Genomic DNA, 22,192 nt, shown 5'->3' on the forward strand with positions numbered 1-22,192 from the left:
ATGGTGTGGCCATGGGTGCGGGGAGAGGCGAGAGCTGCCCGAGGCGGGGGGGGCGAGCCCATTTCCTGCACCCCCCCTGCCGTGTCACTGCTCCTGGGGACCCCGGGGTGCAGAACGGTCCCCGAGGCGGGGGAAGCGTTGGGTGAGCTTTATTGCTGATGCAGTGGCCGCAGTCGTACAAATCGCGAACGAGGCTTCACGCTGGGAAGGCGTGGGGGGGTGGGGGGGTGGGGCAGGGGGTTGGAGGGACATCGCGTGGCCCCCAAAACCCGTTTCAGGGGGAGGCAACGTCACTGCCCAGCCCCGTGCCCACGGGTGGAGGTGTGGGCAGGGCTGCTGGTGGCACTGGCAGCGCAGGCAGCTGCTGCCACATGCCACCCCCTTGCTCTTGTGTCCTCCCCGCCCCCCCCGGGAGAGAATTTTGTTTCCACATGGGGGGCAGGTGGTGCGGTCAGGTGTGGGGTCAGGAAGGTGGTGGGTCAAGAAAAGGGACCCGACCCCCCCCAAACCTAAATTGGGCTGAAAAGCCAAAATTCAAAAATGCTCCTGGATGGGCCGGGCTGCAGCATAAAGCGCCCTGGCAGCTCTGGCGGTCCCCAAGCACGGCTGCAGGGGTGCACACGGTGCCCCAGACCCCCTGCTCTAGCCCTGGCTCCACCTCGTGCCCCGTCTCCCCAGTGGCCCCATCCCCCCTCTCTTCCCAGCCGCTCCCTTCTCCGATGCCCCCCCCAATTCCTCCCGACACTGAGCCTCCACCCTGTGAGCCGGCACCCTACCCGCCGTGCCTGCACCCCGTAACTCTCCCGGCCACCTGGAGACCCCGTGGGGAGGCAAGCCGTGACGATGGCCTGGCTGTTCCCTGCCCCTCCGAAAAGCGAGGCTGGGAGGGTGCCTCCACTTGCCGCAGGCTGGACCACCTTGGTGGCCCTGCCGGCAAGCCGGGATGGAGGGTGCCAATCTCTGTCGGTGCACTCCGAGGGGAGTTTCCCATAAGGACCAGCTCTGCAGCCCCCTCTTCTATCCTTGGCGTCTCCAGGCGGCCGGACAGAGCAGGGCACGGTGCTGGCAAAAGAAAGAGCTTGAAGGCTTCACAACCGTAAAAATAATAAATACGTCTTCCTCCCGCACCGCATCAAACGACCGTGCTGGCCCTCCTCGGGCCCGGCCCTTCCTCCGTCCATCCCAGAGAGATCGCTGCTCCTCGGTGTCGGTCACTGCAGGGTCCCAAAGGGCTTGTCATGGAAACAGTCACGAGAAAGGCGAGTGTCCTGGGGTCTGCCACGTTGGGCTGCGGGAGGAAAGCCGTCCCGCTCCCTACTGCAGCAGCTTCGGTACCTCCACCTGCCGGAGAAGACACCCCGTTACTGGGGGGAGCAGGGAGCAATGAAAGGGGATGCTGGAACGGCCCCGGGGGCCCTGTGCAGACCCGCCGCGGTGGAGCTGGGCCCCTCTCTCCGTTGCTGCCGGGGCCGCTCAGCGCTCCAGGGACGTCTCTTCCTCTTGGCCAGGCTGGTTGTCCCCACTCTCCAGCTTATGGGCAGCCTGGCCAAGGACACAAACCACCTGGGGCGAGTGAGATGTTTCAAGGCATCATGCTGGGACCAATGTCAGAGACACAGCCTCTCCGGCCACCCTGGGCTATGTCCCACCCCCAGGGGTGCGGGCTCAGCCACGCCAACGTGGCAGCAAGAGCTCGGTGAGCCGCTGCCTTTGAAGACCCGCTGCCTGTGTGCTCTTGCCTGCTGGCACACCGGTTCACATGGGTGCGTGTAAGCCTCCCTCGCTGCGGCTAAGCACCACTCCTTTTTTCATGAGGAAGTCCTGGATTTCCATCCCCTGGGGTTATAGGTTACAGCTGGCTTCTTCCTTGTGTCCCAAACCCTGGAGCCAAACCTGACTGCTGGAATGAGGTGGATCTGCCCACCCCAGGTGCTCTGCCAAAGGATGGATCTGCCCCTTTCATGCTTTCTGCCCAGGGATGAATCTTCTGTTGGATGCTCTGCCAAGGTATGGATCTGCTGGCCCCACCTGCTCTGCAAGGGATGGTGCAAAAGGATGGATCTGCCCAACCCGTGTGCTCAGGAAAGGATGGATCTGCCCCTGCCACGTGCTCTGCGCAGGGGTTGGGACCACGGACACCCCGCTCTGTACCCTGCACTGTAGAAGGAGAGCCCTCACCTCTCCACTACCCAAGTGACAACAGACGTGACCTCAGATCTCAGCCCACAGACTAACCCCGTGGGTGGACCCCACCGCAGCCCTGCACTTGCCTTCTTGAGCTGTTTGAGGTTGCTGGAGCGGATAGCCGCCAGGAGCTGGTCCCGCGAGTTCTTCTCCTGGACCGGCAGCACTCGGTCTCCCAACTTCCTCTGCGTGGCCGGGGAGAGTGAGTTCCTCAGGTTCTCGTTGATCAGCGGTGGGGCGAGCGGAGGAGGAGGTGGGGGCGGTGCGGCGGGCACCCCCCCTTTCTTGGGGGAGCTTTTGGGGGAAGCCTTGGGGGATGGCTGTGGGGATGGCTTGGGGGACCCCTTCGGCAGGGCTCCAGGCTTGGGCACCTCCAGGAGGTCTTTCTTCTCCCCGCGCTCCTGTGCCAGTTTCTGCTCCTGGAGGCGTTTCTGCCTCTGTTTGTCCATGTTTCGGCTCAGCAGGTTGGTGACAGTCATACGTGGTCCGGCCAGCTCAAAGTGATAGCCCAGCTTCAGGAGCGTGGTGTTTTCCTTCAGGAGTTTCGCGATCTCCATCTCCGTCTTCCCCCCGCAGATGTGCCGCTGGTTGTGGAAACGCAGCTCCGTCAGCGTGTTGTTCTGCAGAAGCGCCCGGAAAATGGCCAGGATGCCCTTGCCCGTGATGTGGTTGGAGTCCAGGTTGATGCTTGTCAGCACCTTGTTGGACTTCAGCATGATGGCGATGGCGAAGGCCACGTGGTCATCGGCACGGGTGTTGGCCAAGGCGAACAGCTTGACCACGGTGTTGAACTCCAGGGCCTCGGTGAAGCGCACCAAGGTCTCGTTGTTGATGCAGTCCGAATTGTTCACGTTCACTTCGGTGACCTCGGCGTCGTTGTTCTTCACCTTCTCAATGAGCTCATCGAAAATGCTGGAGGCTTCGTCATCCTTGGCCTGATCCGAGGAGCTGCCAGTGGTGGGCTTGGAGGGGCTGCTCTCGGCTGCCACCTTGGCCTCCTGTTTCTCCTCCACTGCCTTTTCTGCCTCTGGCTGGGATTTCTCCTTCTCATCTGCCTTTGATTTTTTCAAAGCTGAACTCTTTTCCTCTTCTTTTTTGTCTTTTTCTTTCTTATCTTCTCCTTTTGTGTCTTTTTCTGTCTGTTTCTTTGATCCTAAACTCTTCTCTTCCCCCTTTTTGTCCTTCTCTGTGTCCTTCTTCAATGCTGAACCCTTTACTTCTTCCTTTTTCTCCTTCCCTGTCTCCTTCTTTGCTGCTGGGCCCTTCTCTTCTTCCTTTTTATCCTTCCCTGCATCTTTCTTCAACACTGAGCCCTTCTCTTCCTCCTTTTTATCCTTGCCTGCATCCTTCTTTAATGCTGAGCCCTTCTCTTCCTCCTTTTTGTCCTTCCCCATGTCCTTCTTCAACATTGAACTCTTCTCTTCCTCCTTTTTGTCCTTCCCCATCAGTTTTTTCTCCATGGCCTTGACTTTATCGTTGATAGCCTTCTCCTCTTTGGTCTTGGCCTCAGCCGTAGCTTTAACTTTTGGGTCGGTTTTCTGAACACCTTCTTCCTTTTTAGAGTCTTTCCCCACTTTTGTATCTCGTTTCCGGGCCAGGTCTTTGGAAGGAGCTTCCTTTCCCTTTTCTTCTTCATTCTTGGCTCCCTTATTCTTCTCGCTCGATCTGCTTTCCTAACAAGAGAAAAACACCAAGGTTTTACAGAGGCAGGTGCCTTCGACCTCCAGACTCACCACCCCAATCTCCACATCACCAGCTCTGCACCTCTGTCACACAGGAGCAACCACAGGGCCCCGCGGGGCAGCACCGCAGCTGGGGAAGATGCACAGGACGATGCAGGACAGTCTGGTCTCAGCAAGGTCTTAGACTATGCCTATAAGGGATGAGCTGCCCTAAACCAGGCATTTATGATAGAAACCCGGTGAGAGCATCGTGCGGGGTCCCTGGAAGGCAACAGGGAGGTGCCATGGGGGAGGACAAGGACAGCTAGCATCGGGTCTGTGCCATGGCAGGGGACAGACTCGTGGCCAGGACTCTTCAGGGAGGTAAGCGGCCTGCTCCAAATCATGATGGTTTAGCCCTGAATACAGGCCAGAGACTCCTCCATCTCACCCGAGCGATTTACCACTGCATGTTCACAGGCTGCACCCTGTGGCTGGGCTTTGGAAGAGGAAAGTTTAACCCAGCTGAGGTCCCCGGTCCAGGGTAGGGTTCAGCGTCCGCATGCCCCAAATGTAGGCAAAGCCTGCAGGATCCAGGCATGATGAGGTCGCGCTGCAGCTCTCCAAGGCATCTCTGCTCTCCTTCTGCCTCCAGTCCCTTCCCAAAGGCCTCCAGAGGTCTGTGGGATGCCCTCCTTCATCCCCAATGAACAGAAGATAACCTAAAAAGTTGTAGGATGCACGTACCTTAGCAGACTGGGCTGTCTGACCCCTTCCTATCATACTTCCTGAGAGTTATCCTCTTTTTAATCACCTTTTGCTATCCTCTTTATAATCACCTTTTGTTATCCTCTTTTTAATCACCCTTTTAACCAGGGACGGATCTAGTGCCTGTGCCTCTGTGAACCCCAGGTGCTTTCCCAGCTTTCCTAAATGGTTTCCAGCTGGATGCTCTGCAGCTTTGCCCAGTCCAGAGCCCAACACCCTTGCCGTGCTGGCCTGGACTCATGTGCAAGCAGGGGAGCAGCCACAGCTGGTGACACAGGTGACACTGCTGATCCAGCAGTCATGCCCAATGCTGGGCTCTCTGAAATGGGCCTCCTTTAACATGAGTTTGCATTTTTGAGCTCCCTGCAGAAAACCAAGGAAATGGGGACACAGCGTTAATTGCTTTGTAACGCACAGTGTTTTCCCAGCACATCTTCTTCCAGTGTCCAAAGGCATCACAGGAGGGAAGAGCTTAACGGGGGTGGTCTTGTGAAAGGATGCAGATTTTGCTGCATGCATTGGGCAAAGCAGTGTCACTGCAGCTGGCACCCTTTTCCCTGCCCCTGGGATCTCCCTGTCTCTGTGCCAAGAAGTCATGCAGCAGTGCCCTGGACCACCTGAGTTTCTTCTTTTATCTCCAATTCAGCCAAGATGCCTTCTCATTCCTTAGTGGGCTGGCAAGCATCAGTGCTTTCATTTTGTCTACCTCCTTGTATATTCACTCTTTGAAAGGAATTTTTGCCTTTGCTTTTATGATTATCACAATGCCACTGTTGTGTTTGTGGGACGTTGATGGGCAGGAGGAGCTTAGTCTGGCTTTTGGCTCTGCAATGCTGACCTTCAGGCAGCGACTACATCCTCCCTGCATGCAGAGGGATGCAACCCCAAGGGTTGATGGCTATTTTCTTACAAACTACCTCTGGCAGCAAAGGATTTTCCTCTCTCCCTTCATGCCTTAGGGCCATCTCATAATTTGCCTCTTGTCAGTTGAACTCCCTTTTCACATAATTTTTGGTACTTTTGACAAGCACCAGAACCTCACGCTTGGCACAGCCTGTCCTGTGCTTTGCTGCTGACCACAACCAGCACTGGCAGCTCCAGGACACAACAAATGCCTCATTGCAGCCTTCATCCACAGCCGATGGGGCTGGGAAGAGTCTCCCATCAGCATTGTTATGACATATTCTGCTTCGGCAACCAAAGCCTTTGATGGCCCTCAGTGCACACAGCCTTCCAGGCTGTTTGGTTTTCTTATGGCACCATATTTGCTTCCTCATGTGTCTGGAGAGATGCAGGCACAGGACCAAGGCTTTCTTATAGCAATGCAGTAAGAGCAGGGCACTGGGGCAGGATTCATCTCCCTGAACATCGGATATGAGACACCTCCACTCCCAATGGAGAGGAGCCAATGCTATGAATAGATAACTGAAGGCAGATGAACCCCTGACACTGGGACCAAGTTTGCTGTACAGAGGAGGATCCTACTGTAAAGTCTACATCGGGGTTTGGCAGTTTAAACCTCCTTCTCCCTGCTCTGCAGCTGGGGAGTGTGCATCTCCTGCCCATCGCGGCTAGCCAGGCTTTGGCAGCACAGCTCAGCTCCACGTGCCAGCCGGCACCATGGGGTTTCTGTCTGGAGATGAGCAGAGGGTGACATGCTGAGACACTGCTAGCTGGGAGCCCAGCTGCAAAGCCATGGTTAGGTCAGGCTCTGATCTACAGCTGCAGGATTAATCTGAGCATCCCCAGCTTGACCACAGTGATGCTGCTGACCTGACAGCAATGCTGGCTCCAGGAGGAGGAAGCACCAAGGCGAGAGGGTGGCAAAGTGAATGTCATCTTTGCCAGGGGGACTTTAGAATTTCAGGGAAAGGAGGAAGAAAGATGCCTCTAGGAGATGCAGCTGTGATGCCTTTATGAGCTCCCCGGACCCTCTCAGGACTAGGACAGCACCGTGGCTTCACCCAGTGCCTTGAACCCCTAAATCAGAGTCCAGACACCCTGGTCTCTGCAGCCAGGGCTGGCCTCCTTCTCCAGATGATGCCCTGGCTGCAGTGTCTTCCCCAGCCCAGAGCCTCGTGGTGCCCATGCTGGGGCAGAGTGCGGCTCTGCCTTTCCAGCGTGCAGTACTGCTGGCCCTCAGGGACCGCTTTTTTGTGGGAAGAACTGGCCTGGCTGTGAGCGAGGCAGCCACGGGGACTGTTTGTACCTGGCGTATAAACAGATGCCATCTGGGACGAGAGAGCTGTTTATTTAGTTAAGAGATTTCTTGGCTCCCCCATGCAGACCTAAACAGGCAGCAGAAAGGCATATGCCAGACCCCCACAGAGCCTGTCTGTCCATCCACACAACCCCTCACTGCTGGAAACCCCAAGGATCAGGGATGGGGCTCCCAGAGGTGTCCTGATGCCAGCATCCCCTTTCCTGGGGGCTGCAGGGAGCAGATGATGCCACCTCCTCTGGCACTGAGGTGGCCCTTCTCACCAAGACTTGCCCTGTTCCCAGGGCTGGGATGGTGCAAGGATGCTCAGTGAGATCCTGAAGCACCTCAGTGAAGGAAGAGCCATGTCTGCCCTGACAGGAGGCTGGGCAGGAGGTGTGTGTGGGGTGAAGACTCTCCTGCTTCGTTCTGTTCACCCACACCCATGCCCAATGGTGCCTTTCAAAGGTGTTTGGGGATGTCCCAGGTTGGAGGTTTCTTGCAGGTTTCTGCGAGAAAAGGCAGTTGTTCTCCCCCAGGGCTCTACAGCCCTTTTGTGTCCACAGGCTGAGCGCTCCTCGAGTCAGAGCCAGTAGCCTCATCTCCACACCAACTGCCCCAAAAAGCCTTCTCCTTCCCAGCCCGAGCTCACACAGCTTAACAGTGGGGAGCCCTGAGTCTCCCCTAAGTTCCCTGAGCCTAAGCAGAGCAAGGCTTTGGCCAGGAATGAGCAGATCTTGGAGAAATGGAGGAAAACCCTGGAGAGAAGGATCAGCAACATCTCCCATGCTCAGAGAAGGCAATGGATTTCTCCAAACAAGATGAAACTAGAGCAAAATAAGATGCACAGCAAAGCTGCTATGGCAAGTGCTGGGAATGTCTTGTTACCACATCATTAGTGCCGTTCTCATTAAAGCTTCCACCCACGGTTGTTTTGCCATGTGTCCAGGTGCTGTGGCGTGGGGCAGTTCTGTGGAAGGAAGGCACTGGATCCAGACAGTAGGATGTGGAAAAGGAGCTAGGGGAAAAGGAGCCAGCTGTGCCTCTGTGCAGGGGAAAAAGGGAAGGCAACGGATGCGCAGTGACTGGCTGTGGGTGTCTCTGCCACCATGGGTAGTGTTTATGGGATCATGCGCGTCCAGAAAATTTGGGATGTGCTGGAAGGATCCTGTCAAAGATCTGCAAGTTATTGCAGAAAGTGCTGGCTGGTAGCAAGACGTAAGAAGTGTTCAAGCTGTTTAATTTAATGCAGAGCTGCCTTGATCATGGCATTCCTGTCCGCACTGGGGAAGGCCCTCTGCAAGCGCCCAGCTCCATCAGCAGCAGCAGAATGGGAGGAATCAGGAGCAAAAAATTCCAGGCAAGAAATGAGATCTGTTTCAAGCCAAGAGTCACTCTTACCCATCTGCCACTGCCTGCACGAGACTCTCCAAACCTTGGTAGAGATTGGCGGCATCTCTAAAGCCAGGTCAGAAGCTGCTCTTGGCCCTGCCCAAGGCCATGTTTGTGCCCAGGAGGGAGCGTGCCTTGATCCCCTCCTGCCTTTGCACCCATTCCCGGACTCTGTGTGTCCCATCACTCCAGCTCCACTGCAGGTGCCAGCCCCAGGTGGTGACACCAGCCCAAGCTCTGCTCACTGGTGACGGTGCAGAAGTCCTCACCTTCGGGCTGGAAATGAAGCACATTGGTCCAGCTCTTGGAGCTCGGCAGAGGAACTGCGTGGCAGGATGATGTAGAAGAGGAGAGGGAAATGCATCCTTTCCCCTGGTCTTGAAACTCTGGCTGTACCCGCAGCCACCAGCACACCTTCTCCTGCAGCCCAGGCCACCAGCCAGGCTGCCTCCATCTGCAGCAGCCAGCACCAGCCCTGTACCCTCTCCATTGCCATCTTGAGTCCTGCCTGCTCGCTCCTCCGCTGCGCTGACATATTTACCTTGGATACCTAGAAACCAGGGCCGCTGCACCCCCTCCTGTGCCATTCCCTCTGCTTCGAGCATGATTATTAGGGGAATATTTTTACACAGCGTGTCAGACCTTTAAAAATAAGCCTAATGAAAACAGCCTGGTACTTGGCTGATTAATCACCAGTGTTTTGATGAACTGAAATGCCTTCCCGTTTCCTCTAAATAGACTAAAATGAGCATTGCCATTGCTTGTTAGCATTTGTAACCCTCAAACCCACTCAGATGTTTCCTTAAAAGGCAAAGGAGACTGGGAACTTCTTGCCTGGAATCTGAGTGTTCGCAGCACCGCTCCCGACGCTGAGCAAGGGATGGGGCTGGGGATGGAGCAGCCGGCCGAGTCAGGGATGGGTGAGAGTGGAGCGGAGAAGACGGGCTGCCAAGATCTAGTACGGGTGGTGGGGATGTGAGGGTGGAGCGAAGTTCTCGCCTCCTGCCCTGAAAGCCCTACAGCTCATTTTGGGGTAGAAAATAGCTGCTTGGGTGGTAGGTATTGATCTGGCTGTTTGCTCAACACAGTCACCCCAGCTGGTCACCCCGCTGTGCCCATAAGCAGGCTTCTAAGTGAAAGGGGAACATGCTGCAGAGGAGAGGAAAGGATGGGTTACCCAGGGACTCACAAAACCTGTACCCAGGCTGGAGGGAAGGGGCACTTTGTGGCCTGGCTGCTGCTGTTAGGTCAGTCCCTGGCAGAAGGGACATATAGAAATGCATTTGTAGAAGAAATGTTTTGTCTTTGGAAGGGGCCAGCTTTCATCAGCCTGCAGTTATTTTCAGAGGTATGTCCTGGGAAGAGTCTCTCATGGCCCAGATTACCAGGCTGAACATATTGCCCCACCACGCCGGCCATGTGCTTGGCTCAGCTAAAGAACAAGATGTAAGGATGGAAGCCTTGGGGTGCACGTGCTGCTGAGCAGCTCTGTGTTGGCTCTGGGGAGCTGTGCCCCATCTGTGTTCAAGGAGGGCTTGGCTGAAAGGGAGAAGCCAGAAGAGTCCAGGATGGCTCCTCCGTGAGGGTCACTGCTGGAGGCACGTGGCAGACTGCACCCCAGGAGGAAACAGCACTGTCAGCAAAAGATCTCAGTGCCAACCTGGCACCTGCAGTTCATGTTAAAATGGATCCAGAAATAGTGAACTCAGCCTGCAGGCTTGACACTGACTCGGTCTCTAATGTCACCATCACCTGCAGCTTTGGTGGCCTCTGGAAGCCAACTGTGAAATATCATCCCCCAGCTGTGAGACACCACCCCCAGCTGATATGAGAGCATCATGAACACAAGAGGGGAAGCTTGAGCCAGGATCAGGCCCACCCCAACCATCAGCACTGCTGGAAAATCTGGGGTTAGCTCCAACGTGGCTGATGGCTCCAGTTGCTGCTCGCTGTGAGTGGCAGTGGGGACACAGGCTTCACACACACCCAAGCAGAAGGGCACGGTCCTTGCCTGCGCACAGCTAAGGGGACGTCTGTTCTTGAGGAATATAAGGGGAAAACATGGAACAAAGCGAGAGGCAAGTGTTGGCGCCTTCAGAAACTGCCCGCATGTGGAAATGACACCTATTTAGCAAAGTCAGTTGAGCTGCATGTCCACCTGTAGGCACAAATCTTGTTCCTACACTCTTGTGAGCACCAAGGAGTTATCACCGCTTGCAACCAAACTGCCCTACACCAGTGCACGGCCCTCCTAAACCAAGACACAGACATCTGTGGAAGGACAACTGGATCAGCTGAACTTAATTAATCCAGGAATGATTTCAGCCACATGGGGTCATTTCTGCATGTGCACTGCAGCCCACTGGAGCCCCTGAGTCTTCCTGCGACTCACTGCCTCCCTCCTCTGCAGCAACTCCACCAGCAGAGCCGTTTTGGCATGCTGGCTGCCTGGCACATGGCTTTTGCCACCAACAGACTCTCCACCTGGAGCCGTGTTCCTTGCAACACAACCAGAATCCCTCCCTGGCATAATATAGCCCTCCTGCAGCTAACAGGACATTTTCCAGTTCATCTCTTGGCAGGGCGTGGCTTAGGCAACAGGTACCCACTAGCAAAGCTCCCTCGGTTCCATGCAAATCCTGAGTGACGGAGGGGCTTTTGGAGGTGGGAGAGCAGGGAAGTGGGGAAGACCTGGGGATGAGGGGAGACTTCTGAGAGACAGAGGGACAGTTCACCAAAAGCTGTTGGTCAGCTGGGGTCTCCCAGACCAGACTGGCAAGGGAAGGAAGCTGGGTTTGGTTATTTGAAGAAGGGGGTTTAGGCCTAATTATGGATCCATAATTAACGAGCCAATCTGGTATCACTGCCTGAGGGGTTTCACTCTGTCCTACACATGCTACCGAGTCCTACAAAGGTCTCCAGAGCCGCCATGAGACTCTGAGATTGGAGATTGAACCCACAGCTCTAACACTGGGCATCTGCATCATCCTTTGGAGTCACCTACCTAGTTGTGTGGGCTCTAAAGGAGCCCCGGTATCCCCTCTGTCCTGCCCAGCTACCCCAAATCCCAGCCAGAGACTGTGAGTGAGGCACCAGCACCTCACCACCCCTCAGCGTGACTGTAGGTGAAGGCGGCTGAGGAGGCTGGGCACAAGCCATGTGAGAGCTCCCAGGGGACAGGGATGTCCTCCAAGGCTGTCCCACTGCATGGAGAAGTCCGTTGAGGTAGCCAGTGGGCAAAGGCAGGTTGTTTTGCACTTGATGTTCCTTGGTATTTGGGTACCCACTGCCATTACGCTCTAGGCATGTGAGAAGGTTGCTGGAGCCAAGCTAAACCACAACAAGCTGGCCAAGCTGCTCCTTTCCTCCATTCCTTGGCCAGTTTTGAGTAACTCAGGGACAACTCTGAGCCAAGGACATTCCTGAAAAAAATGCTGTGTCCTTGGCCGAGTCCTGAGAGCTACTAAACCTGGATTGCCAGAGACCACTGGAGGAAGTGGGATCGTGAGGCTTCTGCTGACCCTGCTTGCCCAGGACAGCCGAGTTCAGGTCTATGTGGCAGCCACCCACTCACAAGGGGATCTGGCATTGCTCTACCTGCGGCAGTGCCAGGGCAACCCTCCTGGTCCTTAGCTAAGAGCAAACGTCATGGGCCGGGGTCATGAGATACCCTGCTTGCACCCCCCCTACACCCCGCAGAGCTCTGGCACCAACAGGCTCCCTGGTAGGACCATTCCCAGGCAGCAAAAGAGTTTCTCTCTTGGCACATTTGGGTTCTTTTGGCATTAAGCAAGGGTGAAAGGACCTTGGCTTCCAGCACTAGGATACATGCAGACCTAGCATGACCCCCTGGCCATGCTCTATGTGCTAAAACCCAGAGCGATGTAAACAACTTCTTGCCCTGTCCTGCCTCCGCTATTACTCTGTTATTTTAACGAGGAACTCAGTTATTCCCCTTCTCTTCTGCTCAGACCTTTCTGACCCCAAATATCACTGTGTCTTTGCACTTCCCAGGCCAATGTTTTTAAAAACAACCTCCTTCTGAGATGCAGTGCTGTTCTCCAGAGACTGGACAACTTCTGGCCCTGACTTTTGTCTTGCTTTGCCTTCATTGCTGAATTAAGTCCGATAACAAACATTTCAACTGGGTTTCCTTTAATAGAATAGCTCTAGCCCTTCCACAGCGTCACGCAGCCATTTCCCAGAAAGCCCTTAAAGCTGCTGGATACTCTGCAAATGGAAACTTTTGCTTCTCTAACAAAATCTGTTTTTAGAAGTTGGGTTTTTTCTTTTCTATCCATTGTATTCCCTGCCCCTTCTTCTGGCATTGCCATGGCTGAACTGGATATTCCCAAGGTAAGACCTTTTCTCTGATTGCCTCCTCTTCAGCAGAGGTTGCAAAGGGCAGTAAACATCAGCGATTCACACCACGGCCACCTCAAGGTTGGATTTCTGCCCGGCACATTTTCTGTGGGCAGCCCATGAAGAGCATTCCTCAGATTTTTAGGAACAGAAGAACTGCAATTCAGCCCTAGTGAGTCTTAAATCCTATCTCCTGTCCTCTTGTGTCATGGGGGCTGGATGCTTGAGAAGCAGGACTCTGGCTCCCAGCCTTCTGGGACTACATGGAAAGCATCTCCAGGCCCCTTGCTGGTGCACGTCTCCCATGGGTCACATCGGCCAGCCCATGGGACGATCACAGACACCCCATGGCATCACTGGTGGCCACGGGCAGCCACTGTAGGAAGAAGAATCAAGGTCTTTGAAGCAGGTGAGATAAGCCCCAGCCCCAGGTGCCTACCTGCCAAAATCAGAGTGCTGGTTTGCTAGTCAAAACTCTTAAATAGCTTATGAGAAACAGGAGCACTGGCTCCTTGGGTTCGTACACCACGTGGGTGCCGTAGCCCAGAACACAGCACTTAGTGAGATAAAGCAGGGTTTGCCAGGAGTCACGATCTCTAGTTCTTAGAGTCTGAAGGTCTTCCCTGAAAGGAAGCAAACTGCAGCTCTCTTTCTGCTGTGGGCAGCTCTCATGGCTGTGTGGGTGCTGGTTCCCATGCTGGGCATGTCCACATTCTGCTATGGTCCCCCTGCCAGGAGACAGAACTTCTCAGAGCCCTCAGCAGCATCCAGCAGGTCTCGGTGTAAATCCTGGCTGAAATATTGTGTCTCAGCCCTGGGCTACCCAACCCAACGTCAACGGGCTGCATGCACCAGAACACCTCTGTGACCTCAGGCTGTCACCTCTCCTGTTGCATTTCTGCAGTTCTTGTTCCTGTCTGTTTTCAACCTTGTTTGCACCATGATCTGGGCAGAGGAGAGGACTGAGCAGGACTCATGTCACTTCACAGTGTGGCTGGTCCACCGCGGTTGCCTCTATCCACACCATGACTTCAAAACAAGTGCCCTGATACCTCCTTCCCTGCGAAGTGAGATCCTCTTGCTCCATCAGGCTGCAATTCCCACCATGGCAAAGGGTGGGCTTGAGTGACATGACTGGTTAATCCCAGCGTCCTGCTGGGAGCTGAGTCACTGAGACCATTTTAGCATGCAAATGATGTCATAACACTGCGAAAGAAAGCGATACGTAAAGGATCCCAGCTCTTTTCCTCCTCTGTATGTCTATTTATCAGCTCAACATAAACAGATAATAAACCTCCTGGGCAGCTCGGGCCATATAAGCTGAACACTCCAAGCATTTCCATGGACTTATCTGCATCCCAGTTGTGGTTTATGTAAATATAGAACTCAGCTTTTCAGTCTTTTTTTTTTTCAGACTGACTAGAAATTCAGTGTTTTTTCCTGCTTGTGCCCTTAGATGGGCTACGTATCTCCCAGACAGACAGCGTGCCTTTGGCGTGACCTACGAGTTGCTGGGAACGCTTTGTGCTGCCACTCGCCCTGCTCACAGCAAAACAAGATTTCTGCCACCATTTTCCAATGGCGTTACAAAAACATCGATCTGGCTGTGAGATTCCTTCTCACATGGTTTGTTCAGAAATACAGTTCAAACCTGGGTGTGTTGCCACCTCACTTGCTTCAGCTGTTCTCAACACTGCAGATCCTTCAGTTACCTGTCATGGGATCATTCCTGCTTCTCTTTTTGCCTTGGAGGTCTGTTTTATTGTCTGTTGCTAGCTGACAGCTTTCGCTTCCGATGCTCATTCTTCTCGTTACAGGGTTGATACATTTTCAGAAATGAAGAATGAAACATCTGAGCTCACACAGTGGCTGTTTTCATTTCTGAACAACAAAAGGTGACAAATAAAAGGTTTCTCCTGGATAAGCTCTTCTGCAGCAGGCTGGAGAGGCCACAAAGCAGAGGTCATCTGTGGCCTCCTTTAAGGATCAAATAGGATTGACTCAGTACCTTTGGTTTCTTTCAAAATGTATGACTATTTTGGATATCCCTAGCTATCGTCTACAGGAGTAACATAAAGACCAGGGAGCTGCCAGCTCCACTCCCGCTCTGTGTGTTGGTGGAAGGACCCACACCTTTGTCCCCTGCCCACCCTGGCATGAGCCGGCAGCTGCTGGAGAAGCACCAGGAGGAAGGATGCCCTAGTGTCACCCACCCCTTACATCTCTTTTGGAGGCCAGGAGCTGGGCAGAAAAACAACATGTTCTGATAAAGGAAAAGCAGGCACCCAGGCTGCTAGAGACCTGCCCAGGGCATGGTTAAAAGAAAGGCAAGAGCTAGGAATTGGTGAAGGCTCTTGGAAGAGAGAAGGAACTGTCTTGGCATATCGACAGAACTGGCTGATAAACAGAACAGCAGAGTTTAAACACATATGTGTTAGTCACAGACTGGTAAAATGCTTAAAGAATGATACAACCACTTCTTTTCCCTTGTTTGCAATTTCCCTTGAGTCTGTCCCAGCTATTTAAAAGTGGAGCTTGTTTTTCCTCCAGATATTTTCACGACAAGATGACAAGCTTTGAGCATTAATAAGAAATTTAAATACTAACTTGTTTTTCTGTCATGTCAAAGAAGGGCTTGTTGGTAGGGATCTTCACTTTTCATGGTATCTCCCTCCACATATAGCCACCTGTAACTAGATTAAATACCATGCAGCAGCAAGCACCAAGCCTACATGCACACACCCCAGTAAGTTAGAAAGGAAGGCAGGACTTTTTACAAGACTTTCCTAAGGAGCTTTGTAATCCTTATCCATGACAATAGGACCTGCTGCCCTCTGGCACCAGCATCCTTCAAATATGCTGCATTTGGATTAATTGAACTCCTTCCAAGGTCACTGCTTTTTCCCTCAGCATCAAAACCCGGCCATAAGGAACGTAGTGCCACCACTCACTGTCAGCTGTATGCAGCCTATAGCGAAGAGTGCCTGGGGACACAAGGATGTCCCCAAGAGCACCAGCCCAGGCAAAGCAGCCCGCAGGGATAAGGATGCATGGACCTGGAACAGGGAGCGTGTCTTGCCTGAGCAGGACTGCAGGTGGGAGTGGGACATCCGAGAGGACAGGGAAAGGTGTTGGAACACACTTGCCTGAGCCATCTCAACTTCTCCTGTGGGAAGGGTGCTCAACCTTCAGGACCCAAAAATACAGGGACTATCTGCACTGTGCACAGCTGGCCCTGGTTGGCATCCAATGTCTCTTATTCAGAACCTTCTCCTCCAAGAAGCTGGTCCCTAGACTTACATGGAAAGAGACATCCACCATGTGTGCAAGCATCTTGCTAAAAGAAGTGGTTTTGTGGCGCTGCAATGAATCCCCTCCATCAGTAGGATAATGCCCCTGCATGCAATTTCCCTGCATTTTCCCAGCCATCCATGCTTGAAGCAGCATGAAATCAGTGCAGCCCCGTTGGGAGGCAGGACTGGGGACTCTGATGAGACTAGGACATCCAGGTGTCCTCTCCTTACAGGTGAAGTTGAGGGAAGGATGCTCCATCCATTCCCAGGGAAGACAGTGGTGCTGGAGAAGGAGAGCACAAGGAGGGGCTGCCTCTGCCACCAGGTGCTCAGTGTTTTTGAACCACCTGGGCCCTGCGGTGAGGCCAGGTGGGAATCCGAGGAGAGCCAAGAACAGCAGCAGGTGGATTTTGTGGCATGTTTTGAAAAGTAAAACCTCCTGCTGTGGATAGGGCAACTGCTAAGGAGTGTTCATCCACCAAACCACCTGGTCCCATGGTACGCATGGTTCGCACGGCACAGTGGTCCTTCCCATGGGCTAGCACTTCTCAGCCAGGTCCCTCCTGGCAAAGGTACCCCTGAGGGGTTTTAGGAGTGACTGAATGGGAAAGATGTGAGTATCTCCAGGGTGTATATATATATGCATAGGTACTGCTTTTTAAAGAAGGTGTCACCAACAGCAGAGGAAGAACTGGACAAAATCAGAGTTGCTTTCACAAAACCCATCTCCTCAAACAGCTCAGCTGTCAGAGAAACCCATCCCGCTGAGACACCAACAAGGAGCCCCTATCCCCTGGCCCAAACAGCTTTTCCTCTTTTAAAGAGAAATCCCAGGCATGATACAAAGATTTCAAGTGATACCAAGTCAGCCATGCCACCAGCTAAATCACCCTTTGGTTAATGCCACTGCTTCAACTTTACAGCATCTTTCTAAACTGAATTTCTCTCTCATTGTGTCTTTGCCCGCTACAGTAAAGAGCCATGAGCTATTGGAAATCATCTCTTCATTTATCTGCTTGTGAATATTAGTTTAACTTTGGTTCCCGTGATACCTGGAGCTACAAGAAAGCCTTGTTGAGTGCATCCAAAGAGAGGCACTGTCCTGAGCCCCACTGTTGAACTGGGTTATACTTTCACTCATTGGCAATACAAAATGAAGATCAATTAATTAATGCATCACCAAGATGTGAATTTGACTCACCAGTGCAGAGAAGTTAGGGCAAAGCTCATGTCTATTTTGGGCTGTTTATAAACTGCTTCCTAGTTACCCAAGTTTGCCCTTTTCATCGCTAAGAAGACATGTTATTACGTAGTTACAATATTTCTAAATATACTCACTCCTCCCAATATTTAGAAGGGAATGGGGGTGCCTGGAGCCAGTCCAAGAACAGAGCAATGACTGCAAGAACTGTGAGATGGGCAGAACTGAACCTTTCCCTTTAGAATACCTTATTTTGCACTTTGGAGAAATTCCTGCACATCCCAGCTAACAGACAACATCCCAGCAGCTACTGCACAAAGAGGGGGCAAAGGAGGTAGGGAAGAACAGGAGGGAGGAGGAAAAATAGGTGGGGAGACAGAAGTGCAGCAGCTTGGGTCAGCATGCTGCTGGCCCCGTGCGGATGCCCCTCCCTGGTCCTGGCAGGCTGCGGGGAGCTGGAGCAGCCATTGCACCGTAGGGGCTGCGACCCAGTCACCTCCCAGCTTTACATAATGAGGTTTAGCAGTAACGATACAGCCCGAGGTGCCACTGCAGAACTGGACTAGGAACTCCTTAATATCTTCTACCCTCAGTGCCTTTGTGCAAGGCAGCTACAGACCCATAACCTCTCTGTGGTTCAAGGACAAGAATCTAACCTCCTGTCCCGCCCTACTGAAGAGACATCACAGACACAGGATAACATCTTCCAGATGTTCAGAGGGCCAGTCCTGCTGGAAGGACCTCCCATTCCTTCCCTGCCCTCGTGCCCGCGCTTCCCTCCTGTGCTCACATCTCTGCTTCTTGCTTGCAAAGGTTTTGCTCGATGCATTTAATCAGGGCTGCCAGGCACTGCGTGGTTTTGTGATGCACAATGCTGGGAGCCGTCAAGGGAGAGGGGCAGGGATGGACATCGAAGGGGTGATGCCTGCACTTGGCTGGGGGAATGTCATCTCCCATGGGTGTGCAGCCACAATGCTTATGTTGGCGGGCACAAATGCTTTGCTGCCTGCTGCAATGTGAAATCCACGGATATGAGAGAGGGATTTGCCATCAGAGGCCTCAGTGCTCTGAGCAGCCAGGTGAGAGCTTGGGAGCCACCTGGGATGCTCTGGATGGCTCCGTGTTCTCACTCCATCCTGCAGCAAAACACAGCCCTGCGGTTTCCTCGGAGGGAGGGAACCATTGGCTTCCTGGGCTGGTTGCTGCGATTGCTTCTGTGGTCCGATGATCCCATCCCATCCCATCCCATCCCATCCCATCCCATCGCCCCATGGTGGAGCAAAGGCCCTGCTCCACCACCGTCATGGGCTGACGTGCTAGCGCTCTGAGCTGGCATTTTCTAGGTGCTAATCCCAGGTCCTAACAATGCCAAGGAGGAAGGGGTGGAGGATATTTTTTTCTTGGCCTCCAGGGATTGAAATAGAAGAAGTAAGTCATTTCTGCCATATCCAGTTACTGCAATGCAATCTAACTGGGCCAGTTTCACTGACAAATTTGACTGGCAGCCAACTTGCTTTGTCTTCCACGGCCCGAAACTACTGAAGTTCAAAGGAGAGCACAAGGACCGCTTTTCTCAGGACCTCAGTTACTGCCCTCCCCGCCAGCCAGAGCTTTACACCCTCTCTTGGGGCACCTCTCCTCCCCATGCCATCCCTTCCACCATCCCGAGTCCTCTCACACAGCACACAGACACACACACACTCAGGCGCCTTCCAAATAACGTAGTGTTTAAACAGACAATTTCCCAGCTCTCTTTTTCCAAAAAAATACAAATTTCCTCCCTTCCTCCTGATTGTGGACACTTGCCTATCCAATTCCCAGTCAACTCTTCTTCCCACGGTTAAAAACAAAATAGCATCACTAGCGATGCCAAACACAAGAGTCCCCCCCCGCCTGAAAAAGCAGCTTTTTCAGTGTCAGTTCTCAGCATTGGCTGCAAGCTGGGATCACCTGCAAACCAGTGCAAACCCCTGCAGCATCACTGGGATAACTGGTCCCACATAACAGCATTTGCTTTTCCAGGCAGGTTTGTCCTGCAGCACCTGCAGTTCCCCACCATGGGGAAATTTTCCACCAGTCCACCAGTGGGAAAATAAACCTAGCACTCTCGTGGCGAGGGGCACGGCGCTTTCTGTCCCCTAGCCCATGCCAAATGCCACATATAGATGGTGAAGACTGCAAGTGCCTTGTCCTCAAAGCCAGAGGAAAGCTCTCAGGCAACGGGCTTGGGGGGAATAATTTAACCCCTTGTTCATGTCTCCAAAATAAACCTTTGTTTATTTCTCCCTTAGATGCAATTTTCATTTTTCTCCCTGTTTTGTCCCAGGCCCTGGTCAGGAAAGGACCCTCCTATAATAAACTCCATAAACATCCAGAAAGAGCTCTTTCCAAGTGCTCATGGGCTAGTTAGAGCTCAATTACTCAGCTGGAAGATCCAGGGTACTGCTGGGTGACCTGGAATAGATAAGGAATCAGAGCCAGAGCAGTCTGTTAAGAGGGGTATCCACATAAGCCTCTGCTCTGCTTACGCTGCTGATATTCCTCAGCCCTATCCCATCACAGCAGATGCGAATCCAGCCTGGGACATGAAATCTGCCCGTGACCACACAGATAAATAGCTGAAGAGTCTCCTTCTTTCACTTTCTGGCTCAGCTTGCTGTAAAAAACTAGGGAAACCAAATGCTTCCCAGCCTCCCACGCACGAAGCACATACCGAATATTCTTAGTGCAGAGGTTAATAAATGTTACAGAGAAGTGGGATTGGCTCCCACTACGGCAAGGCACAAAAAGAGGAGAAGGACTGGCATGAAGCTTTCTAGCTCAAAGCAAGCTATTAAAGGATTTGCCGGGTGCAGTGAAAGAGATAAATGTACCCAAATCAAAATAAAAGAATGAATTTTAACTGAACAATAAACACAAAACAAATCGCTTGGGGCAAAATCTGCTTCTTGAGGTGATTTCCACAAAGCAGCAAACTTTTTTTATTCCACAAGAACCAGAGACTGTTTAAGCTTTTGCACAAGAAGAACTGAAAGGACCAAGAGTCTGGAGATCTCCAAAGGAAAAAAACAGAGGAAAAAGAAACGCAGGCCACAGGATCACTGTCACTGCACTGGCCCCTCCAGCCGCCTTCTGGGAGTACCGTCTCTGCTCCCAGCCCTGCCAAAGGATGTTAGAGCAGAGGCAGAGAGAAAATCCCTGGCAACAGCACAGGTTTTGGCTTTGCGAGTAACACCGGGATTTCATGAAATACCCTGTTCCCTCCCAGAGTGCCCGTACCAGCTCCCTGCCTCGTTCCTCTGGTCTCTACGTGACAGCTATTCCTCCTTAGCAAGCACAGCACGCCTTTCTCAGGGTTCGTGTTTTCCATCTTGTCCCCTAAAACAGCCCAGCAGAGTTCACAGGTATGCCCCTGCATTTCTCACAGAAACAGCTCAAGCGTGGGGAGATGTGACTTACGTCTATCGAGTGTTCCCTCTGAATAAGTTTCCTGGTCTCCTTTTCGCAGTGATTGAGCATTGTGTCGCAGTTTTGCGGGCCAGATGGGGAATTTTCTGTTTGGTTTTTCTGACCTAGCTCCAGAGGGATGCTTCCATCTGGATCCACCACATCCAGCTCCTTTTCCAGCTCTTCCATCTCCTCCGGAGACAGAGTAGACAACAAACTGTCAATATCTGGATCTTCACTAACTTGTCGCCGATATTTGGCCACTTTGGACATCTTGGCTCGCTGGCGAGACACGGTTGCGGTTGTGTGTGGTACCCAAGGAAAGAGAAAAAAAAAAAAAGAAGCCGAAGCTCCAACACTGCTTCCCCCAGTGGCAGCAGGTGCTGAAGTGTTAAATCTCAGCAGCTCTCAATCGCTGCAGCCTGGGATATAGTAGTTATAAAGAGGGGACACCCCTCGGTCCAAGAGTTGGCCAATAACAGGATCCAGCCGCGATTCGGGTGCTGGGAAGCCAATGGAGCCCAGTGGGAGGCGGGGAATGGTGCTATCAGAGGAGCCTGAAACCCGAGGACATTCCAGGGAACCATGCAGAGCTGCATGACCAAATTTAGTCCGGAGCATTTAGCCTTTTAAAGGCAATGGGCCAACCTAGTGAGAAAACACGCAAAAATGCACAAGCTGGCAGGCTGGGGATCTGGGGGGTGGGGGAGGCAGATCCCTAGCATGTGCCCATCAGTGCTGGAGGGCTAATAAAGAGGTCCGCGTGGCTCTGATATGGGGTGTCTCCTCCGTTACAGGAGGGAAGAGTTTCTGCTGTGACAGTGACAGCTCTTGTCTGAAATCGGCAATAAAGCACCCACCCTGGAGAAAGTTTTCATATTTATCCCACTGCTCTCCAGGATCTGTGCAGTTAGCCAATGCACACAGCCCTTTGGGAAAGAGGTGGTGGGTGGTTATGTTGCTGGTGCAGGCTGGTTTCTTTACAAAGGATGTGCAAAGTCCAGCGCCTTTGAAGCGGGGAGGAAGCAGGCAGCGAGTGCCAGCCCAGCCCGGCCCCTGCTCCTCACTCTGCAAAGTCTGACCCCAGCACTGTCCCTGGGTTGGTTTATCAGAGCTTCTGCTGATTCCCTGTCCTCTGCAGGGGTGTTTCTGCAGCTGCTCTTCATCACAACACTCCCATTTCCCCTCGCCAAGCCCCAGAGACATCCCTCCTTCTGCACAAACTAAATTCCTGAGTCTCTCCTGCTTCTGGTTCAGGCAGTGCCCTAAGCCTGGGCTTTGGTTGGAGGCACTTACTTTCCATCAACCTAATCCATAAAGAAGCTTACTGGCACCTGCAAATTCTCCCAGCGGGACAAAGGCAGATAGGCTCTTCTCTCCAAGTTTCAAGGCAGCTTCACCCCATGTACAGCATTTTGTACCCATTTATTATGCTGCCAACTTCATCCTTTTTTCTTCATCCTTTATCATCCTCCTAGTATTTACTGCCTGCTCTCAGGCCTCTCTCTTTGCTACTCCAAACAAGCAGCCTTTTGATCTTCTTCAGTAAAATAAGCTCTCATAAGATTTTCTTCGTCAGCCTAATCACTTTCTCTGGCCATGTCACTGGCTCAGATCCCATCCAGAACACAGGCACAGGGTGCTCCAGGTGAGTGTCCCGATGTCTGTGTTACAAAATAGACAT

General features: G+C 52.8%; 1 protein-coding gene across 1 annotated transcript; it reads right to left on the bottom strand.

Moving 5' to 3' along the window:
• Positions 1–394: 394 nt before the first annotated feature.
• On the bottom strand, positions 395–20,915 carry LMOD1 (leiomodin 1). Its single transcript, XM_075055363.1, has 3 exons — positions 20,521–20,915; positions 2,271–3,857; positions 395–1,341 (listed from the first exon to the last, which is right to left on the bottom strand). Exons 1-3 carry the CDS (start codon positions 20,779–20,781, stop codon positions 1,315–1,317), a joined length of 1,875 nt encoding a protein of 624 aa, XP_074911464.1. The 5' UTR covers positions 20,782–20,915; the 3' UTR covers positions 395–1,314.
• Between the last annotated feature and the right edge of the window lie 1,277 nt (positions 20,916–22,192).

Source organism: Buteo buteo, chromosome 23 (genome assembly GCF_964188355.1).
Source record: "Buteo buteo chromosome 23, bButBut1.hap1.1, whole genome shotgun sequence".
NCBI lineage: Eukaryota > Metazoa > Chordata > Aves > Accipitriformes > Accipitridae > Buteo > Buteo buteo.